The following is a 27748-nucleotide window of genomic DNA, read 5'->3' as shown; positions in this document are numbered from 1 at the left end:
GGGGGGGGGGGGGGAGAGAGAGAGAGAGAGATCGGACAGCTATGAAACAGCTGGTTGGTAGAGAGGTTTCAATCGGTATTACTGGAAAGTCGCCCCCCGCAGTATGATTTCAATCCAAAGAGGAGCGATCGAGAATCAGGAGCACGTGCCCCTGTGACCCTTTATACATATACAGTCTTCCCATTATGTATATGCATATTATATATATATATATATGCCATCCTCCCTAAAACATTCATTCCCGTGCTCCTTTGAACTATCATGCACGCCACGCCCACCTCGCGGTTATAGAACGTTTATCATCTTCTTTTATACATAAAAACGTATTGCATGTCGAGTTTCTGCGTGTTCCGAAAACTCTCACGCCGGTATAGCTAGATTGCGTACCTCTCTAGTCGTTATTAAATTTTCACATGACGTGAATATATATCATTGTAGCTTCTAGGGATTGAATCGACGGATCAAGATGCATATATAGTATATCTTATCAAACGCTGAATACATATATATATATATATATATGTGCATTAGCCGAAAAGAGGAAATATCAAAACGCGAATCGAAATGCGTTTAACTTCGTCGTAACTTATATATATAATCTTCATGATTCACGCGTGTATACTCAAAATAACAAGATGATCCCCATCGAAATTCAACACTAATATATTATGGGCGAAAATGCAAAAAGGAAGAATAAAAAGGACTATAATGGGAAGAGAGATGAGCTGTCTGTGAAAGGCAAAGCAAAAGGAAGAAGAAGGAATCATGTTCATGTGTCAGGCCACGTGATCTGCTTTGTCCGAAAACCACACCCAACCCACCATTTTCTCCTCACTCATGCTTCAATTATTACCCTAAGAATATGCAGTTTATTTATATATAACTTCCAACAATCAAAGATCATGATGCGGAGACATGATCCTTATTATCAAACTTTTTTTTTTTTTTTATCAAAATCTTGTTATGAAGAGGAGATGTAGTTAGTTTCGAGGCAACTTCGGCCTATATATGAAAATAAATGAACAAATAAAAAAATATGTGGAATTTAGTTAGTAGTTAAATTGGAAAAGTGCGGAATATATGCTATGATTGATGATTAGAGAGAGATAATTAACCTTTACTTATAATTTAAATTAAGAGTATAATCGAACTGAGGAATTAATTAATAATAGTTAATATAGGAGTAATGGTTCCATCTTCCCTTGTCAAGATAGTGCTTGCCAATTAATACACGTTCCTGCTAAAGTGTGCTTGCATTGCATGTGCGTTTCCTCTCTCTCTCTCTCAAAAAAAAAAAAAAATGATAGATGTTTGCATCCTAACAAAATTTCTTTTGAAGACGGTGAAGATGAAATTGGACCCATTGCTTAGAATGTTCTACATCTCACAAATCACACGTGGAAAATTGTGGTTACAAAAATCACATTATTATTGATTATTCCACTTTATATAAAGTGCTTCTATATGTGTAATTCCACATTATCAATATATAACCGGTTAACAACCGACAAAACCAGCAAATTACTCGTAAAAGATGCTATTTTAAATTCTAATTGTTGAATAGGTACATCATTTAGGAAAAAAAAGGCCTCAGCTATTTTTTTTAGAACATTGGAATGATCAAATGTGTCTGATCCTAGGATTTGATGTGAATAATGTAATGTAGTCTGAACCAGAAAATATAAAAAATATTATGCGGAATTCTATAAAGAAAAAAAATTATTTAATACCAATTTTAAGGGCAGAGTCCTTGAAAATAAAATAATGGATTTTCCGTCAGAAATGCATCTAACAGCATAAAAATATCGTCTCATAAAGATTAAATAAAAAGGAAAATGAAAAAGGAGCATACAAATGAAAATTACCAAGATCACCGAAAACGACACCGACATAAAAACTAAGGAACTGCAAAGACATTTTCCGTATCGATTTCGTACATGTTTCACTGCAACATTATTATATATATATATTGCAGTTGAAGATTAAGAAAAAATGAAAAGAGTGAAAAGAAATAGGGTTTCGTATCACACATTCAATAAATCACAGCATTTTATTAATTTATTTTATTAATATTATTATTATTATTCAAAAATTTTAAAAATAATTTATTATATAATAAAAGTGGGAAGCAGAAGCAACGTGACTGCAGTTTCATTTGTCGGGAAATCTTAACTGCGGTTAAATACGGTGTAGTTATCTCCAAGTTCCGGATAAAGAATCTCCAACGGAAACTGCAAAGATTTAAAAAAAAAAATCTTAAAAAAATCAATTTCTGAAATCTTTCTTTAAATAAGTCATTTTCCGCCTGATCTCTCCAATCTCCTTCTTTAACTCATCGCTTCTACGGTTCTTGCCTGAAGAGCAAGACTTTGAATGAACAGAACAGTATCATCTCAAGAACCCGACCAAGAAGACAGGCGGAGATTTGTAACTGAGAGATTGCAATTTCAGATAAACTAGCGATGTAATACCCGAAAGAAGAAGATGCGTATACGAAAAAGTTCCCTCGAGAAGATCTGCGGCAGCCTCGATGGCTCTCTCCCTCCTCGTTTAAAGGGCGAGTAGCTCTACCGTACTTGAAGTTAACACGCTGGTCTAAGGCCTGATTGGGTTGAAATTTCCAGTGTGATCTGACCTAAAATTTTGCTGAAGGGAAACGACGAAGCTTTATGACGCAAGATTCACCATTTGAAAGCCTTAAGAAGATCCAAAATCCAAAAGCCCTCCACCAATATCTCGAGACGAACAAACATTTTCAAGTACCAGATCAAAAGCATCATTTCTCAGACATGATCAGCCGGCCATGTCAATGTTCAGGACAACCCATGATCGGAAGGGGACAGGTCCCGAGGTCCTGGGCAATCGTGATGATGAACTGTCGGAATCTCGGCCGAATTCCAGCTTCTTTCTTTAGGCGGTCCGAGATGGGTTTGCAGATGGTTCTCAGAGCTAGGGTTCCTAGTTCACCAACTGCAGAGCCGTCCCCCCTGCTCGAAGTCTTTGATTCCATCGTGACGAAGAAGAAAAAGAAAAAAAACTGGTCTTTTCAGAAATATGCCAAAGAAAAAAACCGGGGTTTACACCTACGACTGTAAGATAAAGCTAGTTTTTTTTTTTTCTCACGGAAAAGGGACAGGGTTTTAGGACCGAACATTGGCGGAACTTGCCCGGCATGGAAGTTCCTCTGGAACAATCAATTGTTGAAATTAGGAGAATTCTATAAAAATTGGAACTTTTCGATTCCTGGGTTGGGTGGGTTCGGGTTCATGTCGGATCCGGGAGGTGACATGGACAATGGTATAAAAAGTGAGGGTTTCTCCGCCAAAATTGGGAGGGAAGGAGAGAGACAGTGGCGTCCACAGCCACAGGAATGGCGAAATCCAAGGGAAGTTTGTGCGTCACTCCCTGCAGAAACCGATGACGCGCCATGAGAGAGAGAGAAAAATCATTCGTCACGGCCATGCTACAAGCGAGAAGAAGACGACGTGAAGAAGAACAAACAAGCTAAGACGTCAACCCATTTCCCGCACTCGTCGGTTCGGTATTCTTCGGATGCTTAAATCCCTCATCTTGCCCGAATGTTCTCTTAAGATTCGTGTTCTGAGGCTCATCTAGCTTCGTCGATCCGGATTGTTGATGTTTTGCGTGTTTGAGGGTACTGCTTGTGTTCATATCTTTGTGGAGATTGATTCTCTTTTTCATATCCTTACATCAAGTAGCAAAATGTGATTTGAGGGCTCTCCGTTTAGATGGATTATTGTATTTCTATAGTTACAATGCCAAAACGGTCAGAGATCTCAGTGATATTTGAGTAAGGGCTGGTTGAAGGTTAGCCTTTTGGAAGGTCTTAGTAACGCTCTTTACTATGCAAGAGCTGAAAGCTCAATTATTCCAGAAAAAATTGTGCGCGTTAGGATTCTATAATGTGGGGAATCGAGATTTTCATTGGTCAGATGCACAAGGAATTGCATGTTTATGTAAGAAATGAAGAAAGAATAAACTTCCATACCTGCACTTGCATCTGTTGTATGTGTCATAACATATTCCTCTTTTAATCTGTAGGTTGGGATCTTGAAAAAGTTTGTGGTACTTACTTAATATTAGAAATTCTCAGTGAATGGCTGCAAATATAGCTGTGGATTCCCATGTTTGGGTTGAAGATACAGAAATAGCATGGACTGATGGGGTTGTACTAAATATCAAGGGGGATGAAGCAGAGGTTAAAACCGGTGATGGCAAAGAGGTAAAGCATGATTCATCAGTTATCTAACAGTATTCTCAGTCCTATTGCTTTTGTCTTTCTTTAATGACTCGTCCTCATCGTTGAATAATGGGGCTTTCATGCCTTATATAATTTAGAGGTGAATGGTTGGAAATTTGATCATTTTTTTTCTCCATGCACAGGTTTCAATCTTTCTTTTTTTTTTGTCAAATGCCACTTCAGTCTCTAATGGGTGCTATTTTGTTTTGCTTACCTCTGCTTCACACTCTCTTGTACTGCTCAGGTTGTTGCTAATTTATCAAGACTTTATCCAAAGGACGTCGAAGCTCCTGCAGAGGGAGTAGAGGACATGACAAAACTGTCTTATTTGCATGAGCCTGCAGTTCTCCACAACTTGGCCACCAGATATGAGATAGATGAGATTTATGTAAGACGATTTTTTTTTGTCTTGGTCTTTGGTTTTGGTAGGAACCATTAGTTAACACATGTATAGAGGTTTATTATAATATTTTGACATCATGACAGACCTATACAGGAAACATTCTTATCGCCATCAATCCCTTTCAAGGACTCCCACATCTCTATGGTGTTGACATTATGGAGAAGTATAGAGAGGCCTCATTCAAAGACACGAGCCCTCATGTTTTTGCGATTGGTGGTGTTGCATTTCGGTGAGTGCAAGCTTGTAATTGTTCATTCTTGTAATCATTTCCCATGAAAGTGTCGGAGATGGTTTTGTTTATTAGTTTGAATAAATTTGAAACAGGGAAATGGTTAATGAGGGCAGGAATAAGTCCATATTGGTCAGCGGTGAAAGTGGGTCTGGAAAGACGGAGACCACTAAAATGCTCATGCGCTACCTTGCATACTTGGGAGGACATGCTGCAGCTGAAGGGCGAACAGTTGAAAAGCAAGTTCTGGAAGTAAGTTCTGATGATCCAAGTTGCTAGAAATTCTGAAGTCTGTCCAAACTTGGTTGATTTACTTCTTTCTTACCACCTAAATAATGATCTTCTAGCTGTTAATGAGAAAGAAAGGCCAATGCTTCGGAGTTCCTTCCCCTTACACTTGCTCTTGAGAGGAGTTCTTTCGGTTGTTTTATGCTTTCCTGATTATTTGGTTTGCAAAAGTAGATATCCTGCTCCTGCTTATTTATATTGTGTTGCTAGTCTACTTCGTCTTTTAGTTTTGGATCTAGTTTATTTCTAACCAATGGTCGGTCTTACAGTCAAATCCAGTTCTCGAGGCTTTTGGAAATGCAAAGACTGTTAAGAACAACAATTCCAGGTAAACATAAAGCTTGATTGTCCAGGTCCTCCATTGTCTTTCTCCTTCCCCTTTCCTGCTCGCTTTTTTTACCCTACTGGTTAGCAACAGAGAAATTCATGTCACCTTCTCTTGTTCCAGTCGTTTTGGGAAATTCGTGGAGATTCAATTTGATGACTTGGGCCAAATATCAGGGGCCGCCATCAGAACTTACCTTCTAGAAAGGTCTCGTGTTTGCCAAATTTCAGATCCTGAACGTAACTACCACTGCTTTTATCTTCTTTGTGCAGCCCCACCACAGGTAGACTATCTCAGTTCCCCCGCACCCTTAACCATATAGTCCTTACTTGTAACAAATGAGACTAAATTCTGCAGGATATTGAGCGGTACAAGTTGGGAGATCCTAAGTCGTTTCGCTATCTTAATCAGTCTAGCTGCTATGAACTTGATGGTGTAAATGATGCACAAGAGTATCTTGCTACCAGAAGGGCTATGAATGTGGTTGGAATAAGTGAGAATGAACAGGTCTGGTCTTTCTCCTTTCCGATATGCCTGCCATACCACCTCTTAATTGTTAAAAAGAATAATTCCGCTCCTTTTGTCTCCTCAGGATGCAATTTTCAGAGTTGTGGCTGCCATTCTCCATCTTGGTAACATTGAATTTTCCAAGGGAGAAGAAGCTGACTCGTCGTTTCTTAAAGACGAACAATCTGCCTTTCATCTCCAAATGACATCAGAACTGCTCATGTATCATATGGGCCTTATAGTTTTCCAACTTGATGGCCATTTCTGTAACAATCTCTAGTAATGACCGAAATTCTTTGTTTTAGGTGTGATCCCCTTGCCATAGAAGATGCTCTGTGTAAGCGAATGATGGTCACCCCAGAGGAAGTTATCAAGAGAAGTCTTGATCCTCATGGTGCTGCCATTAGCAGGGATGGTTTAGCAAAGACAATATACTCGCGACTATTTGATTGGTAATTCTGCGTCAAAATTCAAATTTGTAATTGTTTTCTCATCTCACTGAACTATGAGGGAGGTTTCCACAATTTACTCCCTGTTATTGTTTCCAGGTTGGTAGACAAAATCAATGTCTCTATTGGACAAGATCCTCACTCAAGGCGTTTGATTGGAGTCCTTGACATCTATGGTTTCGAGAGCTTTAAAACTAATAGGTGACAGCAGATAACATACATAATTTACAGTGCATGCATGTGTTCGTGATGATGACCTTGTTAACATACTAAGCCTCTGCCATCCATTGCAGAGATGATTTTTTATGTTTTCTTGACTTCGGTATAAACAATAGAATAGAATGCAAATTTTGTTGAATTACTGCAGTGACCAGAATACCTCTATAAATTTTATTTGTTAAACAAACACTGGTTTGCTTTAGCTACCTTTTGGCTACATGATCTTAGGTAGATGGTGCTTTTGTATAGGTTGTATGATCTAAAGAACTGTCTCTAACATCAAGCACTTTATTTAGCCTTTGCTTCAGTTCACCAACTCGTGTAAACTTCTGGTGCAGTTTTGAGCAATTCTGTATCAACTACACCAACGAAAAGCTGCAACAACATTTCAACCAGGTACGAGGTCAGTCATATGTGTTGGCAACTGATTTGACTTAATGGTTCAGTGATTGATCTGTGGTCATTAACACTCTTCAGCATGTATTCAAAATGGAGCAAGATGACTACCAGAAAGAGGAAATAGATTGGAGCTATGTGGAGTTTGTCGATAATCAAGATGTTGTGGATCTCATTGAGAAGGTTTGTGGTGTCTTCCTTCTCTTTCTCCATTTGCTTTCCCTGACTGAACAATGACTATTACTTGCACATACAGGGACGGGTTCCTCATATGATGTTGACCACCAATTTAAAAAATTGAAACATTAGACTTCCCTTTTAGAGATTTCTGTCTTCTATTAAACTACACTAGTACAACCTAACTAGTAACTAACTGCCTATGTTATTAGAATTGTTGTCCATACTTGTGGACTAAAAGGCATGGGGAATTTCTTCGTAGATAAATCATTAGATGATCACCTGGAGTAAGTTCATGAAAACATGCAAGACTTCTGTCTGTCTCAAATTCTCACTGGGTGTCTTGATGACCCGAAGATAAGTCATGAAGAAGGGTCTCTAGTCCGCTTTTCCTATTATTCTTTAATCATTTAGTTTCCTTGTGCCAGGCTTTGTGTTTAGAAATCTGATTACATTCGTTTTTACAGAAACCAGGTGGTATTATTGCTCTTCTTGATGAAGCATGGTAGAGTACAATCTTCTTGGCTTGCTCTTTCATAGTAGTTGTTTCCAAGCAACATCTTTACTTAAGTGTTTTCTTTCTTGCAGTATGCTACCAAAGTCAACTCCTGAAACATTTTCTGAGAAGCTCTATCAGACGTTCAAAGATCATAAACGCTTCGTCAAACCAAAATTAACTCGATCTGACTTTACGATAGCTCATTATGCAGGAGATGTAAGTTAAATTTCACACTTCCTGTTTCTTTTGTCATTGAAATTAGTTATGGTTATGATTTTGAAGCTTCGTACTCCATGCACTCCTTTTTCAGGTTCAATATCAGTCAGATCAATTTTTGGACAAAAACAAAGACTATGTTGTCCCTGAACATCAGGATTTGTTAAGTGCTTCCAAATGCTCTTTTGTGTCAGGCCTCTTCCCTCCTCTGTCTAGAGAGGGCAGCAAATCTTCTAAGTTCTCATCGATTGGTGCTCGTTTCAAGGTAACATGTCTGCAAAAACGTTAGAACTATTTTACCTTATGAATTGGAGTGGATGGTCGGTCCACACACAGCAGATTACTGCAGAGCTTTTGATTCCACGATCACCATCTGCAAGATCTGACATTTTTATGTAATTGGTGCAGCTACAATTAATGCAGCTGATGGAGATACTAAACTCTACAGAACCCCACTATATCAGATGTGTTAAGCCAAACAATGTTTTGCAACCAGCTGTATTTGAAAATGCTAATGTCTTGCATCAGTTACGTTCTGGGGTAAGTATTTCCTTTAAACTATATTATCCAAATTATTTGAATGTTTCTAAGGCTTTATGTGCTCTTTGTTTGATGTAGGGTGTTCTGGAGGCCATCAGAGTGAAATGTGCTGGATACCCTACTAATAGGACTTTTATTGAGTTCTTAAACCGGTTTACGATTCTCGCGCCGGAAATTTTGAAAGGAGAGTACGTATCAGTTCTTATTTTACCAAATTAAGAGAACTGTTTTCAAGCATAACATTTCTTTTTGTGTCTGCCAACCTGCTCGTTGAGTTTTCTAACTGTAGTTTCATTAATATGCATTGATAAACAGGTACGAAGAAAATGTTGCATGCAAGTGGATTCTGGAGAAGGTGGGCCTTACAGGTTACCAGGTAAGCACTTCTGGAGATCTACAGAACAAAAATGGGAAACCCTATTCCCCAAGAAGGATCATAGTTAACTTGAGAATATATATATAGCTTTTTGTATATTAAAGAGGGCATAATGCATTGTCATGGGTGTTCATGCAAAATCCCATTTGCAGGTAGGACAAACCAAAGTTTTCCTGAGAGCTGGCCAGATGGCTGAGCTAGATGTGCACAGGACAAGAGTGTTAGGTGAATCTGCAAGGATTATTCAGCGACAAGTTAAAACTCATCTGACAAGAAAAGATTTCATTCTTATGCGAAGGGCTTCAGTACGTATACAGACTAGCTGGAGAGGTGAGTCCATCAAAGATGTTCATGGGGAAGAGGGAGGTTTTGCATTGATGTTCGTTAGTTATTCACATGAATTTAGTAAAGGTTTCAGTCTTCTAGCTTTCAGAAACATTGATAAAGTCTAATTCTTTTATTCATAGGAAAACTTGCCCGCAAGATATACAGGGACATGAAAAGGGAGGCAGCTGCCATGAAAATTCAGAAAAACCTACGTAGACAGCTTGCTACGAGGGCTTACACTAACACCAAATCCTCTGCAATAACTTTGCAGACGGGTTTCCGTACACTGGCTGCACGTCATGAATTCAGATATAAATTGAAAACTAGAGCAGTAACTGTTATTCAGGTCCTATCTTTCAGTCTTTTCCACGCTTAATAGATTTACTTGGAAAAATTGCTATATTTATATACCTTTTTTGTAGAAACCGACTTTCGAGTGCAAATAACTTGCAGGCATATTGGCGTTGTCACATAGCTGTTTCAGAATTCAAAAAATTGAAAAGGGCTTCCCTTGTTTATCAAAGTAGACTCAGGGGAAGAATTGCGAAAAGACGATTAGAGCAGCCAAAAATGGTATGTATGGCCAACTCTGCAGCTTTTGTGAATACTTACCGAGTTATGAAATGAGTGCTACGGATAAAAATGAGCAGAACAGGGTTTTTCCTTGTGAGGAAGAGGAAGTATTTTCTTCTAATGGAAGTAATCTCATGCTTATAGACAGACAGAGAAGAAGAAGAAGAAGAAGAAGATAAAGGGCATGAAGAAAAGTCGGAGCTTTCTAACAATGCTGAAGACTCTGTTGATAAGGCGGTGGTTGTACTACATTCAGATCAAAGTGAGATTGCAGAGAAGGCTACTGAAGCTTCTCCTACTGTTAGTGAAATAATGATTCCTGTTCGTGACACAGAAATAGAGTCCCTCACTGTGGAAGTCGAAATGCTGAGGGTAATGGTCGCATAATTTTCCACCACCTTTATTATCATTCTCCCTAGACACGGGGATGCTTCTATATCTTGATATGAACATCTCTTTGCTTACAGTATAGATACCTTATTTTGGATTAGAGAAGAAGTTTGATATTTGTAATAAACTTTTGTAGGCCTTGTTGCAAGTTGAGAAACAGAGAGCAGACATTTCTGAAAGGAAATATGTTGAAGTCCAAGAACTCAGTGAGGGAAGGCGGAAAAAGTTAGAAGAAACAGAAAGAAGAGTTTATCACCTTCAAGACTCTTTGAATAGGTAGTATTGATTCTTAATTTCCTCCGTGCTTGTTAACAAGAATAAAAAGGATCAAATTTGGTGCATGCTTGTTTTATAACACATGGGTTAGCCTAAATCAGATCAAATAGGTGGGAAATATCTTCATCATGCACATTTACTGATGCTAAGTCATGTTTAGTGTGTTTCAGGCTGTTATACTCTATGTCAGACCAATTCTCGCAGCTGAAGTCAATCTTGCGCTCTCCTTCTATGTCGAATTCAACATTCACTTCATCACCGGTTGTGCGGGATGATCTTGCTGACAGCTCGGAGAACTCTGAAGCTTCGTCCAGTGATTCTGATTTCACTTTCCCCGCTCCATCTCCTACCTCAGACAGCTTCTCGGCCTTCAATCCCAATCAGTTGCAAGTCATAGTTCAAGATCTGTCAACCTCAGAAACCAAAGGTCAGTTACAGTAGCCCATGATGTCGAACTGGATTCTGGGTCATATCGTTTGGTTCCTCAAGGCTTCTTCTATATTTCTCCTGTACATGCATTATGAACAAGTTTATCTCCATTGTTAGAGAGGTCAATGATTTATTCCTTACATTGCAGTTTGAACAATAATATGATGCAGGCTCAGAGAGCTATGAAAGTGATAGGGAAGGGGGCTTTGAAGATTACTTCTGATTGATGGAATTGGAAGCTGCTGATATATATATATATATATATATATATATATATCCACTTGGCTTATAACCGCTCCTCATATTTGGTTCATGTTCCATTGTTGTCACAGAGTAATTGGTAGTTTTTTTGTCACAGAGAGTGGTTTTTAGATTAACTGTTAGGAGTAGATCAAACTGCAACACTCTTGTCCGAACGTGTTCAGTTTCTATGTCCTCCATTTCAACATAATTGGAAGCATTTCTTTTGATGAGAATCTTATTGTCAAATATATATTTCATTGAATATGCTGTTTTTTTTTTTTTGTATGGATGTATGTGGTTACTGAAACTAGAATTGAAGCTGGATTATGCATTCTATAGGATGCCATTTCCCATCCATTACTATTATTATTATCATCATTATGACAACGTGTGAAAATATGCATCTCTCGAGATCGCAAGTGGGAACTATTTACTTGCAGACATACGTATATGTGTATACGTACATGATGAATGTATTGATTGAAGGGATGTGGAGACAGGAATTATATGGCAGACCCCTGCAAGAATTTGACATAGAAACAGAGATGCCAAACTTAGTTCCCATACCACATACATTTGCTCAAGTAACTTCCAAAAATAGAAGGAGACAGTAGCAGATGAACATGATGAGTATAGCCTCATTAAATTCCTCTCTCTCTCTCTCTCTCTCTCTCTCTCTCTCTCTCTCCCTGTTTTGTAATTATGGAACTACCTGCTTGTTTTTCTGTTCTTTTTTTTTTCATTTGCCTCCATTCATCAATCTAATCGAACATAGCAATTATAATATTGTACAATTTGTCTGATTCTGACCAATCATGACAGATTTAAAACCTAATAAACTGATAATCCACCGTACATCTAAAGACCCTTTGACTAGGAATCATGACCACACTGACATATATCTAATGTACAATACTTCACCATAGATCATTTCTTAGATTCCCAGCAAAGTTTTCCAAGCTCCCTCTATATCTCTCTAGGGTTTCATCACCTTTTCCTATTTCTCTCTTTCCTTGATTATTTCCTCTATAGTTTCAAGAGATTCTGATGATATATTGTCTTTATTTTTATGCTCTAAATGTGCAGGAGAGATCAGGAAGGATCATGAAGAGGAACCATTTCAGCAGAGACAAGATTCAAGAGGACGATGATGATAATGATCATCACAATTACTTCATGAATTCTTCGAGTGAGCGTCATCATTTCTACGAAGGGTCGATCCCATGGCCTCCAAGAAACTACGCATGCAGCTTCTGTCGGAGAGAGTTCAAATCTGCTCAAGCTCTCGGTGGCCACATGAATGTCCACAGAAGAGACAGAGCAAAACTCAGACAGCTTCCTTCTTGGATCTTTGGATCTTCCCACTTATGTATCCCTAACCCTAACCCTAACCCTAGCCCTAGCCCTAATACTTGTTTCTCTTCATCGTCATCAACACCTCACGAGCCTTACCCAACCCAGAAAGCCCAAGCAAGTCCTGTCCCAACCCGGTTCAACATTTCGAGCCCTAAACATGGAGATTCAAGGAAAAAGGACAAGAACAAGGGTGCTGTTCCATGGACCAGAGAGTTCAAGAACCCCATTGATGCATGCCAAGCAGGAAGTGGCAAGTCAACTAAGGATCAGAAGAAGAAAGGAGCTGCTGAAGTTGTTGGCTTGGAGCTGGAGATGAGTTTGAAGGATCCAAAACACCAAGTCTTGGACTTGGAGCTTCGACTAGGCTGCTTGAATTAAAGGTTCAATGGTTTCACTACAGTTAGCATATATATGATGATCATTATATAAATGTATTATCTGCGTTCGTCCACGCGTACTTAGGCGAATAATGTTATTATCATACGCTAGACTAAAGTACAAGTAAACAAGATAGGAAAAAAAGGGTCGACAAAAATTTCCAAAATTCTTTTGGGGGGTTTGTCTTCTTCTTTATTTTCCCTTCAGCATATTTAACAATCTGAATTTAACCAACAGTAATACATATTGTTGTTGTTGGATATTTCGATGGTTATATTATAACATTGTATACAGTATTTTATCTATTATACTGCTCAATGAATCTCGTCATCACACGATTACTATGGATCAAATATCACGATAACCTAAATATACAGTTTTATATATAATACGAAGCTCTGTAACATAGACTGTGTGTGCGCGCGCGCATTAACTGGATTTAAATGGAATGGCTTTTTGTGCTCACTAAAAAGTCGATGTATCGTGTCGGGTAGATGTGGTTGATTAGTTACATACGCATGCAAAGAATATGTACTATGAAACATAGAGAAAGGGAGATGATGTGAAATTGACTAATGAACAGTGTATACACAGACATAACATACATACACGCATACATGTGATAATGAAAATTCCATTTTCATGCATGGCATGAACCACTTGGATGGTTCGTGTTAAACTTTCTCATGCAAGAATCGGCTTTCATTTCTTCGGGAGTACCATTCAAGTGATGTCACCTTTGATTTGCAATATATGTGGATGTTACATATTATATATATGTGTGTGTACATGCATATCTGTTTACACACATAAATGTATATGAAAGCTCCACGGGTCTAGGGTTTAAAATCATATATAGCTTAGGACATTGGTGAATAGGAAGAGTAGTTTCGTGCATTAGAAACATTTGAGTTTCTTTTTCACTCTAACGTGCTTGTGCATGCATTCTTTAAATATATGATCCCAAGGCCGACAAAGCTCGTTTAAAAAACAAAAGATCGAACAAATGTGAGAGCTGTGAACGCATAGACAAATCAAACATATCAAGATCATCCTTCCCAATGGTGAAAATCTAAGACCAAGAAAGAGTATGTTTACATCATAACGAGTTAATAATTTCAGGGGTTTGGCAAACTTAGCAAAGGCCAGCGTTTTTTTCAACTTGCGTTACATGCAACAAATGCACCAATAAACCGAATGGATGGTATTTTAGCGCACATATACATTCTCTGTAACGCCCAATGTTGTATCTTCTTTGGGGGGTTTGTTAGTCCATATATCTGAAATAAAAATGGATCATATGGATCGAATTTATCGTATAACAGTAGCTTTGTTTTTTAAAAAAACGATTACTCAATGCTTGGGAGTTTTGATTTAGAGAGAGAGAGAGAGAGCCAAGAGTGTACCAAACAAGATTAGGATTTAGCCGAATGGATTGATGCAAAAGGGAAACAGGAAAGTGGTATGTTTGGGTAGGGACACATGGGATGTTAGTGTTTTTCCGAGGAATGAAAACAATCTGACATTTTTCATGTTCCCCACAAATGTTTGATGTCAGGATAAGCCATGATGGCCTTTCCTTATTTAGAAACTTCTATTTTATTTTTATTTTTATTTTCTAACAAGCTCCTCCAACTCTTGCCATTTTTGTGAAATATACGTATTAATAGTCGAGTGATGTGTGAGGGAACAATTTCACCCCTCCTAACATTTCTTCTTTTTTTTCACATATATTTCTGAAAATCCCTCACACAAAATAATTGTAAAATTCATTTCCCTTTTCTTTACCAAATCCATGCATCTACAATCTATTAGGTTAGGTCTATATATATGGTTTGGTGGACATGAGCTTAGTAACGTTGTTGAGCATATTCCTGACTAGACTAGGTTTTGTTATCGTGTAAGATGAAAAACTTTTAATGTAAGTATAAAATTTACAAATCAAGCACCAGTGGTCTAGTGGTAGAATAGTACCCTGCCACGGTACAGACCCGGGTTCGATTCCCGGCTGGTGCAAAGTTTTAAATTTTTTAACTCTTGGCCCCAAGTGAACGGCCCAATGGCCCATTTCACACGTTCATTCGGCCCCATTGTTAATACGTACCGGGTATGTCGAGCCGGTTTTGGTTTAGCATTTCTTAAAGCTTTACCCGTTTCAGAAAATTGACTCTGTCCTGGAATCCTTCCAAGGCTCGTTCATTCTCGTGTTCATTCCGTCGAAGAGGGAACTTCTAGCCCCACGATTCTCCCTGCACGATTTTAGGCCTCAGCAATGATAACATATACAACAACCATCCATTTTTAGTTGTAAGGTTCGGTAGATGAAAGAACTCTGAAACAATAACCTCTCAAAATGCTCAGACATCAGTTAACATGTGCAAAAACGATACCAGATCTAAGGAACTCTTGTTCAGGATGTCGACAAAGCCAAACTCCGTGAGTCACTTGCAAGATAGCAGATCAGCTGCTGTGTACGGAATCATTATTTACTTAACCCGTACCAAATGAAGTAAGACCCAAACAGTGTTTCTTTCGAGTTCATAATGTTCATTTCATCGCCAAAGCCACTGAAATTCGTATCCAAATCGAAATTGATACCGATTGAGTCCTTTCAGCGAAACGGACTCAAATTACGAAGCTTCGAAGTTGATTCGTGATTGAAATTCAGTCTGATCACAAATTCTATAAGGCAATCCTACCCTATCCACCACTAGAAATCAGTGTTCCTTCAGATCCATTATTGGATCTTTAGGCTAACAGCGATGACCCCTAATCCATGGAACACGCAATCCACGAACAGATATATATATATATATATATACATGTTTCCGAAATCAGATCGATGCGTTGAAGGACTGGAATTTCAAGGATTCAATATAGCTAACCTTCTAGGGTTCATGAATCAAGCGAACAAAGATGTAAATCCTCCGACCCTTTCGACTGTGCTTCAAACAAAGTTCCTCAGATTCTTTCGAATTTCACCTGGATCTGCGATTTCGAAACACAAACGGCGCAAGAACACGGTTGAGATGTAGAATCGACCAGCTTTCGTAATTTGAATCCAAAACAGAGAAGGAAGTGACCTAAAGTTCTTAGATTCATGGACGGACGACCAAGACGCCCTCCCGTGTAATATCTAAAAAATATCGGGGCCTTATTAGAATTTTATAACTTTTGTGGGGCCAAAAGAGAAGTTGGTTAAAGAGTGAAAAGCTATATAAAGGAGACGAGTTCCCGCGTAGTACTTGCTCCTTCTGACGAATCGAATACGGAAACCCTAGCCTCGTGGCCTGTCGGCCTCAGAGTGCAACCTCGTCGGAAGCCTGATCTCCTCCGCCGCCGCAATCGCGTAGTGATGGGATCAAACGGACCAGATTCCTCGGTGGTAAATGGCTGCTGCAAGTGATGTGGAGAAGTTTCGCTTCGAGCGATTCCTGGAGCAGTCGCAACCAATCTCGGCGAGGTCGAGGCCCTGGACCTCGAAAGCTCTTATCCAAGGTAAGGGTTCATCTTTGTGAATTATTTGTACTAAATTGGAAGCTGAATCTTTTTTCCCCTTATTTGGTGGAAAAAATCATGTAATTTGGGAGCAATTTAGTTTGATCTATGAAGTTTCCTTCTTTTGGAAAGCTTTTTTGTTTTTTGACTAGTAGTAAACTTCCCTTGTGTCGGTTTGGATTGTCTTCAAGTGAATTTAAACTGTGCGATTACCTTGTTCTGCTAACATAGTGAATACTGAATAACGTCATCTTGGTTGTATGCAGTTGCTTGAATAGAATTTGCATACAATTTGTATATATATATGTATCCTTACCTCTGGTACGTATATCGCGAGTTGTCAGTAAAACTCTTGGTGCTTTTATGAATGTGGAAAGTCCGGAAATTTTGATTCTTTTAAAGCTAAATCACTTTATGGTTTTAAATCTGCATGTTCCTGCATTTTTTCTGGTTCATGATTGGACGAAAGGTTCAATCTTTTTTGGGTTAGTTAATATGGTTTTGCCGCGACTTCTGTTTTCTCTGTCTGTAACAGTTGGCTGAAGCTCTGTTGATTTTGGTTCTAGTCTGATGTGTTCCTGTAGATTGCTTTTATTACCAAACTTCAGTTCATAAGGGTGTGGTAGCTAATATGTTGCTTTATAGCTACCCATCTCGTATCTGCTATTGGTTGTTGATTTCTGTCTAATGCCATTCAAACCCGTATAGGTTTTCCCGTTCGATCGTTTGAATATGACAATCAAGAGTGCATTGCAGCAGAAGCAGTTATTAGGAGAGAAGGTTCCAATCAATCAATTGTTCCCACTGGCATTGAATTCTCACATCTCTTTGAATCTGTATTCGCATTGGGGCAGATGCAAGATGCCGAAGCTATTCTTGCCCTGGCGTCAGCCGTTAAGGATATGTCCTTGCATCTTATAGTTTGGCATGAGGTGAACATTGCTAATCACCGTTTTGGAGTTTAATTTCAGATGATTCTTACTTTTGTGGTGCCAATATTCTCTGCTCTGATCTTTTCAAAGTGCATGTACGAGGCAGAGGGTATGAGGGATATGCAGCATTTTTCGCCCTCGGAAATTGTGGTGGAGAAGAATCTGTTTCAGCCATTGTTGATCCCTTGGATTCCAATGGTGCCCTTCTAAGGCGCGAGGTTCGTTCGGTTCTCCTTTATGTGGCGACTCTTTAGACCAACTTCCAATTCTATCGAAAACTCACCTTATGGAATTGTTTGTCTGACTTGAAATAACCCTTTATATATAAGTCTTGATCTGAAACTCCATGGTATTGTTATTGAAATGCCTCGGAGGGATTCGTAGTTGAATAAGGACGTTATCTATACGTTGCATGCAGCACCTTTTCATGCAAGAGCCGCTTGTGCACAAGAGCTTATAAAAATAGAATCTTGTTGTATGGAAGAAATATAAGTTCATTTCATATTCTGGAGTTCATGATCTTTAAATTTGGTCCAATCTCTGATTTCAGGTGGGGGAATACGGATCTCAAACCCTAGAGCAAACTCACGCGCTCCAATCATGAGAAGGGAGATATTCCTGCCACCTAAGCAGATCAATCGTTTTAATTAGCGCATATATTTTATAGAATTAACAACGAGGTTTAAGGAGTATGGGCTTCCTAATACATGGCATTAGTATTTGTCGGTAAGACTTTGCTCGGTCCTCACTACACGACAAATCCGGCACCAGTTCCAATGTCCGGCGTTCGGCGGAGGCCCACGTAACGTAACCACATTAATTCTTGGGTTTTTTTATTCTTAAAAGAAACCCATTACTAATTTTTTAAAGCCAAGTCTAACTAATGAATATTTTGAATTTCATATCGTTTTGTTTAATGAAACTGTTTTTAGATGAAAAAAATTAAAGCTATGATATCTTACATTGAAGATTTGGGCCAGGTTTTACTTCTTTTATTTTATGAATTTTTTGTCTTTTCAGTTATAAAATATTTTATGTTTTTAATTAGTTTGATATAAAAACCAATTTGATTCATGATTTGAGTATTAAATAATACGTGGAAATATCGGGAAGCTTAAAGAATTTGCTTGATTAACAATTTAAAGATAACACTTTTATGGGTTTTTTTAATTAGAATCGGCGAAGAAAATTAAAACAAGTTACAAGTAATTGAACCAAGAAAATAAAAGTCTCAAGTTGCTGTCACCACCATTACCGATTGTCCCCTTAGAACCATACACGACGACCCTCCATGTATAACCCTTCACACTCTTACACACATTTTTGCCCGTTCCATTTTCTCTTCAATCCAAATAAAATGAACCTTGCTTACATCATGCTTGACTTTCTTGGAATGAATTTGTTGATACGTGCGTTACAAATTTCAAAAAATCTCTAGTTTCTGTTGATTTTGATCGATAGAATTGCAAGTTACTCTGTTTATATATATGTATATTTATATTATAGTGTTAATTTGCTAGGAGTTTCCTTCTTTTAAAAAATAATAATATATACTTCGTTTTCGTTCAATGTATATGAGAAAGAAGTGGCGACAAACTTTAGCGTCGTAAAATAAAAAGAATCAAATTATTTATTTAAAGGAACTAAGCGATAAGTATGGCCCAAACTCCATTGTTAGACAAAAACTTCATAAAAAAAAAATACAATCTGCTTGACAAAAGGGCGTGCAATCACAAATTCGATGTAATAATAGTACACGATTGTTGATTGAACTATATATATATATATATATATATATAAGTGCACCAAGTGAAAGAAAGAGAGAGGACTTAAATATATATCAGAAAGAAAAAAAACACACTTAAACTTGTCTTTCATGATGCCTCTTCTTTTATAAACCCCAACAAAACATACCGCACTTTCCCATCATCGTATCTCCAAATCCATAAAACCCACAAAAAAAAAATACCGATTTTTTTGTTTTGGTTGACAATCTATATCTTTGTTGCATCATTTCCTAGTATCGATTGTAACCTTTTCTTCCCCCCGAATTTGCAAAAGGGGCACGAACAAACATCTTAGAAAAATACAAGAGAAGCCCACCGACATGGCATCTTCCAGCACCGGGACAGGTTCTCCGTGCGGCGCGTGTAAGTTCCTACGGCGAAAATGCGCGTCGGACTGCATATTCGCGCCATATTTCTCGTCGGACCAAGGTCCCGCGAGATTCGCGGCAATACACAGAGTGTTCGGAGCAAGCAACGTTTCCAAGCTCTTGCACAGCGTCCCCGTCCACGACCGTTGTGAAGCCGTCGTCTCCATTGCCTACGAGGCCCAGGCTCGTCTCTCTGACCCCGTCTACGGCTGCGTCGCTCATATCTTCGCCCTCCAACAACAGGTAAACTATCAAAATTTGTGTAAACCATCGATTAAATCTTTGATCGGAATCACGTATTGTTCGATTTTGCTGATGGTCGAAACCCGATCTTTAAACCCCACATGACTATTTCACGAACCATATGTCCTTATCTTAGAATTAATACGGCAATAATCATTTTGCTAATACGTGACATTACTAATTAATAATCTTTGTTTATAAACGTGTCTACAGGTAGCTTTCTTGCAAGCACAATTAATGCAACTGAAGGCTCAGCTGATCTCTCACAACAATATTGCGACATCGACGACAAACATCTCGGAGACACAGCACTTGTGGCAACTAGCAAGCGGATTTCCGACAGGTACGACACCACCGTACACTCGGCACGGTCACGTAAACCCTAGCACGGTTTCGCCGCAAAGCTCGCTGGAATCGTTTGACCAAAGCAACACGAGCAGCGACGTCACCAACGTGCAGGAGATTCAGAGCAGAGGACATGATGGATTAGGGTTCCACGAAGGTTATCCGAACAAGAAGAGATTAGTAACTCAGTGTAATAATAACGATTTAAGCGAGCTTCAAGCTTTGGCTCGACGGATGATGAGGAACTGATTTCAAAGACAAACAGAAACAAATACTTTTCTTTATCTTTTTTTTTTTTTAAAAAATTTCCTCGTGTTTTCCCCCTTTTTTTTACAGACGGTAAAGAAACAGCGGTGTTACTTTTTTACTCTTCTTTTGCCCTCTTGGTAAAATTCCCTCTTCTGTGCATATTCTGTGACTATATATACACACACACGTGTCTACGAGAAAATCAATTAACTAAATAGTTCCACTGAATTGCATCTTTCCATAGGAGATAACACTAAAATATATGTTTCCTTTAATAAAATTTTTGATTATTCGTGACAATAAGTACGTACGGATTGAGGGTCGTGTGACATATTCATAAAAAACGTAGCATAGTTTTACCCCCAAAAAGGAATATATATATTCACATAGAAAAGATGAATGATATGATTGTCTGTCAGAGAAGCATATAATTAAGAATCATTAATCCGTCCTAATTAATAATGATGGACCCGCACACTCTCTCTATATATGTAATTAAACAGGTTTACCTAACACTAATTAAGTGCTGTATTCTTGATTAGATATATAGAGCCAAATCGCACCAATCCCCCATGCAATTGTGTTGGTATCATTGGACAAAATGTCCCCTAAATTGGATTCAACTTCAGTACTTTGCCATCACCATCTCTTTTTTCATAACTATATTTTAAGTCTCCTCCGAACAAATCCCCACTTCAGAAGCTTCGCTTGTCCGAACCCTACGATTACAATCTCTCTCTATCTATACACTATACGTATGTATATATATATATATATATACATACATAAATAGTATTCAATACTTCGAGCCCATTGCCGAGGCCAAATTATGTTTTTCTTTGACAATTTATTTAATATGGCAGGAACAAACTTGTCGAAGCTGGCTGTGACCATTTGGACACTCGTGAGGGAAAAGTGTATGTATAACGAGCAAAGTATTTAATTATAAATATTTCCTTTCCAAAAAAAAATTAAACAATAAAAGATTAGCGAAAGCAACAAGAGTTTGATGCTGTGTATCCGAATAGGTTAATTAATTATACTTAAAAAGTGTTCTTCTTATTAATTAGCAGTATTAATTAATTGATACATGTTTTTCAAAATAAAGTGGCAATTAAAAGACTTAATATATATATATTCCACGGAAGGAAATTAATATATACTCAGAAAGCTGCTCGAGAAAGTGGAAATAAATACAAAGCAAAACAAAGAAAGAATACAATATGTCATTCGAGCGATTAATTATAATAATGTACGTATAAAGATTAAAGTAAGAGTTAGAGAAAGGGGTGGGAAATTATTGGTCATTCTAATTAAAGGTGGCGACAAGACCCAGAAAATCAACTATGAAAGAATAAAAAAAAAACAATTTGTATTCACGCGATGCTCAGTCACTCGTGTGTATATATATATACATTGACGAATACATATAATAGATTTATTCTAAAATAGAATTTATAACGTGTCCAATAAAAAATAAATTGTTTATCCAGAGAATAAAAATTTAGGTGTTGAATGGGAGGTGGTTTTCGGAGTTTTTGGATTTTAAAAACTGAAAAAACCAACAATCAAGTTTTTTAAATTTTGTTTTTCCTAACAATTCGAAAATCTACTTTATGGAAAAAATCAACTAAAAACCAAAAACTACCATTTTTTAGATTTATAAACTTATAAAATCGAAAAGCCAAAAACTAAAAACTAAAAATTAAAAACAAAAAACTAAAACCAAAAACCCAAAATAAAAGCCACTACCATTCAAAGTCTTATTCAATTGTACTAAATTCTGAATCTATAGGCGGTATTCTGTTGCCAATAAATAACTCATGAGAGAATATGTATATTCTATTTTTTTTCAAAATTGAAAAATGAAATAATCTAACCAATAATTGTCATAAAAAGCTGGACAAAAGAGATAGAAAATTTTGATTAATGAAATTGTTGGGCTGTTAATGTTAACGGATTTACAAAAAAAAACATAATGGAAGAGCTTGATGACGTGTCAATTGACTCCGAATACCCACGAAGTCTTGTCCTCTTATATATTTTCGATGCATTTTAAAAAAATAAAATAAAAAGAGAGTGAAAGAAACGGCTGGATCCGGCGCACGTGGGCCCTTGGCCTATGTAAAACTGAACCCTTTGACCGCATGCTCACACGTGCGCCCGCCTCTGTGGGACCCACTTCATGATTTCTGAATATAATTTCTTAAATAAAACAAAATATAATTCTAATTAGTTTTTTAAAAAAATATTTTTAAATTTTTTTTTCTTAATTAGTTTTAAAAAATATATATTTTTTGGTTTGAGGTGGGCGCATTATCAAAAGTTGGTATGTCGTAGTCGTTTAATTTATATGTCATGACTCTCATTTATATTGAAATTTAGGTCAATGAATAAAAAGAACAAACTATAGGTATTTATATTTCCGTTTTTTTTTATGGAATTACGTAACCTTTTTTATTTTATTTTGGTGAATGGAATTACGTAAACTTAGATTATAAATCCAGAAAAAATCATGGCAAAGCAATAAACAATGAATAGATGTCCATCGCCGAAGAAATAAATGAATAGATAACTAAATAGGTGAATTTTCTGATAGAAATGAGGTGTCCGTCATCGTATTGAAAAAATTCAACGATATGTTATTTTTTAATTAAAATAAACGTAAAATCATATTAAACAATCGATATAAATTTATAAAAGTAAAAACTAAATCATTTCCAAATTTACAACCCCACATAAGGTAAAAAATTTCACCAGGCCTCGCTAAATCGGCCGAAATCTGGCGGCAAAGCAAACTGGTAATAATATTGGGCCTATTTTAGATTAGGCCCATTTGTACGTACATGTCTTATGGGTCCAATGGGCTCAGAATTTTTCCTCGAACGAAGATTATAACTTTAATTTGTAGATGCATATACTTGATATCTAATCAATAACCACACGTATTAGCTCATGTATATAGTTTTTTTTTCTTACAAGAAAACGTTAGCATCTTATAATGTTGTTATTAATTTGTCATATTAGTTTTATAAATCAATGCAAAGCCAATTTTTCAGAATATATAATAAGTTAGATCTGTTTTCGGAGATTTGTGAATTAAAATATTTTATCATGCGTATGATTAACGCGTGAATTATTCCAACTCCCATCATCCATGTAAAACAAGCGAGAGTTCCTCAGATTTCGTCCAGAGATCTTTGACTATGCATATAACAAAGATATATATATATATATATATATATATATACTCACGAAGGATTAATAACTCTAACGATGCAAAGAAATATTCATTTTCTTGGGATTGTTACAACGGTTGCATGCGTTATCACACACACACACACACACAAATAAATACATATAAGCACATGTGTATTTTTTCCCCTATACTAACTTAAGCTATAAGAAGGGGTTATTTTGGTTAATTGCAACGGCAGAAAGAGTTAATGCAATCAAGAGAGAATAAAAATGCCCAAAAATGAACAACAGCCTTGATTATATGTGCAGCTATATATATATATATATATGTGGGGAACATAAAAAGGAATGCAAATCTTAATTAGGGCTTTGGATATAGTTAGGCTGCACGTGTGTAAAAACCAAACAACCAAATTATTAGCTTAGATCGATGGTCCAAAACAGATATATATCTCCATTGGTTAGAGGAATAAAAAGAGGTTAATTAAGCACAAGCTCGAAAGAATCGGATAAATTCTCTGGTTAGTAATTAAGGCAGGGCTAAATCACATGTTTATATAAATCTCTAGGGCATCTCATCCAGCTTTTTATTTATGAAAACAGAGCTGGATCTTCGAGCCAGGTAACATCAAAACCAAATCCATCAAAAAGTCTTGACATATAGTTGTGTATGTATATCCATCTCGAGGGGGACCAAACGTTCTCCATGGAACCATCACGAGTACGAGAAGTACCCAAAAGCCGCAGATTGAAGGTCTTCGGCGTCTTGGAAAGCGTTCCATTGTTGTTCCATGTCTGAGTAGTTGGAAGATTCACCGAAACTCGAGAAGGAAGCATGGTCTTCCCCGGTCGAGTTATTCTCGTTGTAGTAATTCGCCATGCTGTTGTTGTTGTTGCTGCTGCTGAGATCCGCGTCCACTAACCCGGTTTGATGGTAAGGCAACGTATTCTTGTCCGTAGGGCATAGATTGAACTGGTTCGTGTTTCCGGTTTGGTGGATCAAGTGATGGGCTTGATGAAGATCTTGGTGTTCTTGATGATAAGGAGGTCTAGGGTTTCCATAGTAGCAGCTAGGGTTTTCTGATGAAGGAGAAGGAGTATTGATCATGCTTCGTGCGGCTTGTTGCTTGAGAATAGCAAGCTGGGTTTGAAGATTAACAACCTACAAACACAAATCAAAGTAAATAATTAGGCTATATATACATATATTTCTGTGCATATGTGTATACGTAACCACATGCTTCCATGAAAACACAGGATTTGAGCGTGTGCGTGTTGCAATCAACATAAAAGAGTTTGGAGTATTGTTTTTGGATCATATGATTGTTGTTTTTTTCAATTTCTGTAAGTGTATCCCAATAAAAGAGAAAAACAAACAAACAAAGATTAGGGTTTTGAGAGACAAGAGGAAAGGGGGAGAGAGAAACCTGTTGTTGGAGGGCAAAGATATGAGAAACGCAGCCATAGACGGGGTCTTGGAGCCGAGCTTGAGCTTCGTAAGAGATAGTAATGGCGGCTTCACAACGATCGCTGGTCGGAAGATGAGAGAGCAATTTAGAGGCATTGCTCGCTCCAAAGACCTTGTGAATGGCCGCAAAATGCGAAACTCCTTGTTCGTGGCAGAAGTAAGGCGCAAACACGCATCCCTTCACACATTTCCTCCTAAGGAATTTGCAAGCTCCACAAGGAGAACCAGAACCAGAACCAGTCATTGTGAAGAAAATTAAGAATCTGAAAAAAAATTATTGATCCTGTGGCCTAAGTGTTTCTTGCTGTGGTTAGGTCTTGATTAACCCCTGAGTAGCTTTAAGGAGAGCATTAGGGCCATGTTTTATAGACAAAGCAAGATGAAGACGAAGGTGGGTTTCATATAATAATCCATTGTTTAATCACATTTTGTCTGCTTAATGGCCTACAGTTGTTACATTATATTTTTTAAATGAAAACCCTTTTGCAATAAAACATTTTTTCTCGTTAAGAAATTGAAAATCCATCTTATACTTAGACCCTCAGAAATTAAGATTCCAATATTAAAAAACTGAGTTATAGTTGGTTGAGGATAATTGAATATATTGCAACCTTGTTTTGGTGTTTTTTTTTTTCTATTTAGGTTCCGGGACTCAATAATTACAGAGAAATTTCGATTTGAAAATAATAATTACATTGCCAGTATAATTTATTGTTTCTTTTATAACGTCCTTGTATAATTAATCCGATTTAGAAAAATTTAAAATCAGCGTACAATATATATACATTCATTCAGATTATACATATATATATATAGATAACATTTTATCATATAATAATTATACAAGTATATATTATAAAAAAAGAGTTTTATTACATATAGTTTGTTAATTAGATTTATTTGAATTTAGAGACTATTAGAACAAATACATACATATATACTGATTTATTAAACGTCTAAACCACTCTGATTTAACCTAAAGCAGACCATAAAAATCAGACGTTTCTAACCAAACCCTTCTAACAATTTAAGATTTTATATTATAAAAAAATATATTTTAATTAAAAAATCACTACTGGGTATAACTACATTATTAATAGATGATGTCTGTGGTTGATCATTATGTAAACCATAGCACGGTAGCTAATTAAATATATGGTTTCAGAATATACTCCTTAAGGATTTACATAGTGTAAAGGGCAACCGTTGTGGCTGCATTTCACTAATGAGATTAAAATGAAAACCGTTAGGCATATATGCTATACATAAATTAAGTAATATATACGTGCAAATATATATATATATATATATATGGAAGAGGCTATTGTGGACCCGCTATCCGCTTAGATTCTCAGATTTTCTTCCCTTCACTCTAGTATGATATTCCTCCTTCAAAATCCAGGGATCCATTTATGTAACAAGAATTATGCAAACATGCTCTTATATCATGTGTGTTTACATACACATACACATCTCGCGCACACAAACATATATATGACCATGATGTGTATGTATATGATCTTTAATACTTTGTTTTTTTGAGCAAAAAATGGATTTTTTGAAAAAAATGGATTTTTTTTTATCTTTGACAAAAAAAATGGATTTTTTGAAGAAATAAAAAAGTTACATACACGAAATGCGATAGAAAAAGTGACAATCATATGTTTACCATAAGATTCGTTCAATGTTCTATATCTCATCATTTTATATCGTATAATTATTATATGCGATTCGTGTGTGTGTGTATATATATAATTCTGTCTCATTTATTTTTTGAATAAAACTTAAGAAAACCTTGGAAATAGTACGGAGACTATCCGATTTGATTCCTTGTCGACGTAACTAATGAAATTAATTATGGAATTATATATATTATATTACATAGAATTGGAATTGAGTCAATTGACAAAGGAATGAAGAGACAGTGGAGAGACATAGTATGCGGTATTAGATACACTTGAACAGAAGGGTCAGGGTTGTCGAGCAATACGATCGATTAGAAAAATTAATAAAACGTATTAATATAAAAGTAATGAAGCTATAAACTTAAATCCTAATGATGGTTAATTAAAGTAATTAATTAACTAATTTTGTGTCACGCATAGGCACCAACATGCAGACCTTTTCTCAGGTGGCCACCGAGTCCCCACGCCCCAAAACCCTAACAATAATGTCACTCAAAATACATTATCTTTTTCGCACCACTATTCTACAAATAAAATACAATTATATATAGGGAAAAAAAGATTGTACGTACTATGTCCATACATATGTGCGTGTATATCATAATATATATATATATATATATTTAGTAAATAGTTTATACATAATGGAAGAAACAATTATAAGTAAATATAAGATATTTTTCTCTCAACTTTTTTTTTTGTCTGCAACCAATTTGAAATAAACAACAATATCAAGAGCTGCAGGAAAGCGGGGGCGGCCCATGAGTTTATATATATATAAAACTAAGGATAAACGTGGGTTGATTTCTGAATTATATATAAGAACTTATTCTATTAAAAAAATTATTATTACCTTAATAATTGGGATATTTTATGTTTTTATAAATATTTTCGACGCTAAAATTTTACAAAAAAATTCCTCATTATTCTATTTGTTTAGTTTTATTCCGTTCTAGGGATGTCAAAATGGGTCGGGTTATACGGGTCGACTCAACCCGACCCACTTATAAACCCAAATGGATTAGCACATTTGGTTAATTTTTTAAAATGGGTTAAATGGGTTTTGGCCCATTAAACCCATGGGTTAAATGGTTAACCTATTAAATTCATCATTATAT

General features: G+C 36.7%; 5 protein-coding genes, 1 long non-coding RNA gene and 1 other non-coding gene across 15 annotated transcripts; 5 read left to right on the top strand and 2 right to left on the bottom strand.

The window, feature by feature from the left end:
- Positions 1 to 2193: 2193 nt before the first annotated feature.
- On the top strand, positions 2194 to 11387 carry LOC104802247 (myosin-16). 7 transcript variants are annotated; one of them, XM_019201235.1, is made up of 26 exons: positions 2196 to 3977; positions 4063 to 4243; positions 4506 to 4649; positions 4748 to 4893; positions 4989 to 5145; positions 5451 to 5509; positions 5630 to 5789; positions 5864 to 6013; positions 6099 to 6235; positions 6319 to 6465; positions 6562 to 6663; positions 7020 to 7077; positions 7159 to 7260; positions 7722 to 7759; positions 7843 to 7969; positions 8064 to 8234; positions 8378 to 8509; positions 8588 to 8697; positions 8825 to 8885; positions 9038 to 9215; positions 9353 to 9558; positions 9666 to 9785; positions 9930 to 10157; positions 10312 to 10451; positions 10622 to 10878; positions 11029 to 11387. In XM_019201235.1, exons 2-26 carry the CDS (start codon positions 4118 to 4120, stop codon positions 11031 to 11033), a joined length of 3261 nt encoding a protein of 1086 aa, XP_019056780.1. In that variant the 5' UTR covers positions 2196 to 3977; positions 4063 to 4117; the 3' UTR covers positions 11034 to 11387. The 7 variants fall into 7 exon arrangements, with proteins under 7 accessions (XP_019056781.1, XP_019056780.1, XP_019056779.1 ...); XM_019201234.1 differs by having other exon boundaries at positions 2198 to 3541; positions 4115 to 4243; positions 11051 to 11387; XM_019201232.1 differs by having other exon boundaries at positions 2198 to 3541; positions 11051 to 11387.
- Positions 11388 to 12069: 682 nt separating this feature from the next.
- LOC104802246 (transcriptional regulator SUPERMAN) lies at positions 12070 to 13132 on the top strand. The gene is made up of 2 exons (XM_010525743.1): positions 12070 to 12104; positions 12210 to 13132. The coding sequence occupies exon 2, from the start codon at positions 12228 to 12230 to the stop codon at positions 12855 to 12857; it is 630 nt and encodes a 209-aa protein (XP_010524045.1). The 5' UTR covers positions 12070 to 12104; positions 12210 to 12227; the 3' UTR covers positions 12858 to 13132.
- Positions 13133 to 13881: 749 nt separating this feature from the next.
- On the bottom strand, positions 13882 to 16033 carry LOC104802245. 2 transcript variants are annotated; one of them, XR_770004.2, is made up of 3 exons: positions 15743 to 15933; positions 14962 to 15106; positions 13882 to 14137 (listed from the first exon to the last, which is right to left on the bottom strand). It is a non-coding gene; the product is annotated as an uncharacterized LOC104802245 (long non-coding RNA). The 2 variants fall into 2 exon arrangements; XR_770005.1 differs by lacking the exon at positions 13882 to 14137 and adding an exon at positions 15941 to 16033 and having other exon boundaries at positions 14872 to 15106; positions 15743 to 15845.
- On the top strand, positions 14803 to 14873 carry TRNAG-GCC. Its single transcript has one exon. It is a non-coding gene; the product is annotated as a tRNA-Gly (tRNA).
- A 93-nt stretch (positions 16034 to 16126) lies between the features above and the next one.
- Positions 16127 to 18135, top strand: LOC104802244 (deoxyhypusine hydroxylase). Of its 2 annotated transcripts, none has more exons than XR_002023717.1 (4): positions 16127 to 16355; positions 17064 to 17287; positions 17394 to 17505; positions 17838 to 18135. XR_002023717.1 is itself a non-coding variant. In XM_010525742.2 (4 exons), exons 1-3 carry the CDS (start codon positions 16247 to 16249, stop codon positions 17495 to 17497), a joined length of 453 nt encoding a protein of 150 aa, XP_010524044.1. In that variant the 5' UTR covers positions 16127 to 16246; the 3' UTR covers positions 17498 to 17505; positions 17838 to 18135. The 2 variants fall into 2 exon arrangements, 1 of the variants encoding a protein (XP_010524044.1); XM_010525742.2 differs by having other exon boundaries at positions 17378 to 17505.
- Positions 18136 to 19232: 1097 nt separating this feature from the next.
- On the top strand, positions 19233 to 20438 carry LOC104802243 (LOB domain-containing protein 16). The gene is made up of 2 exons (XM_010525741.2): positions 19233 to 19685; positions 19899 to 20438. The coding sequence occupies exons 1-2, from the start codon at positions 19395 to 19397 to the stop codon at positions 20277 to 20279; spliced, it is 672 nt and encodes a 223-aa protein (XP_010524043.1). The 5' UTR covers positions 19233 to 19394; the 3' UTR covers positions 20280 to 20438.
- Positions 20439 to 24047: 3609 nt separating this feature from the next.
- Positions 24048 to 25189, bottom strand: LOC104802242 (LOB domain-containing protein 29-like). Its single transcript, XM_010525740.1, has 2 exons — positions 24905 to 25189; positions 24048 to 24639 (listed from the first exon to the last, which is right to left on the bottom strand). The coding sequence occupies exons 1-2, from the start codon at positions 25187 to 25189 to the stop codon at positions 24193 to 24195; spliced, it is 732 nt and encodes a 243-aa protein (XP_010524042.1). The 3' UTR covers positions 24048 to 24192.
- Positions 25190 to 27748: the final 2559 nt, after the last annotated feature.

This window comes from Tarenaya hassleriana, unplaced genomic scaffold, assembly GCF_000463585.1.
Source record: "Tarenaya hassleriana unplaced genomic scaffold, ASM46358v1 Cleome8, whole genome shotgun sequence".
NCBI classification, from domain to species: Eukaryota; Viridiplantae; Streptophyta; class Magnoliopsida; order Brassicales; family Cleomaceae; genus Tarenaya; species Tarenaya hassleriana.
This window is presented reverse-complemented; position numbering and strand designations above follow the sequence as displayed.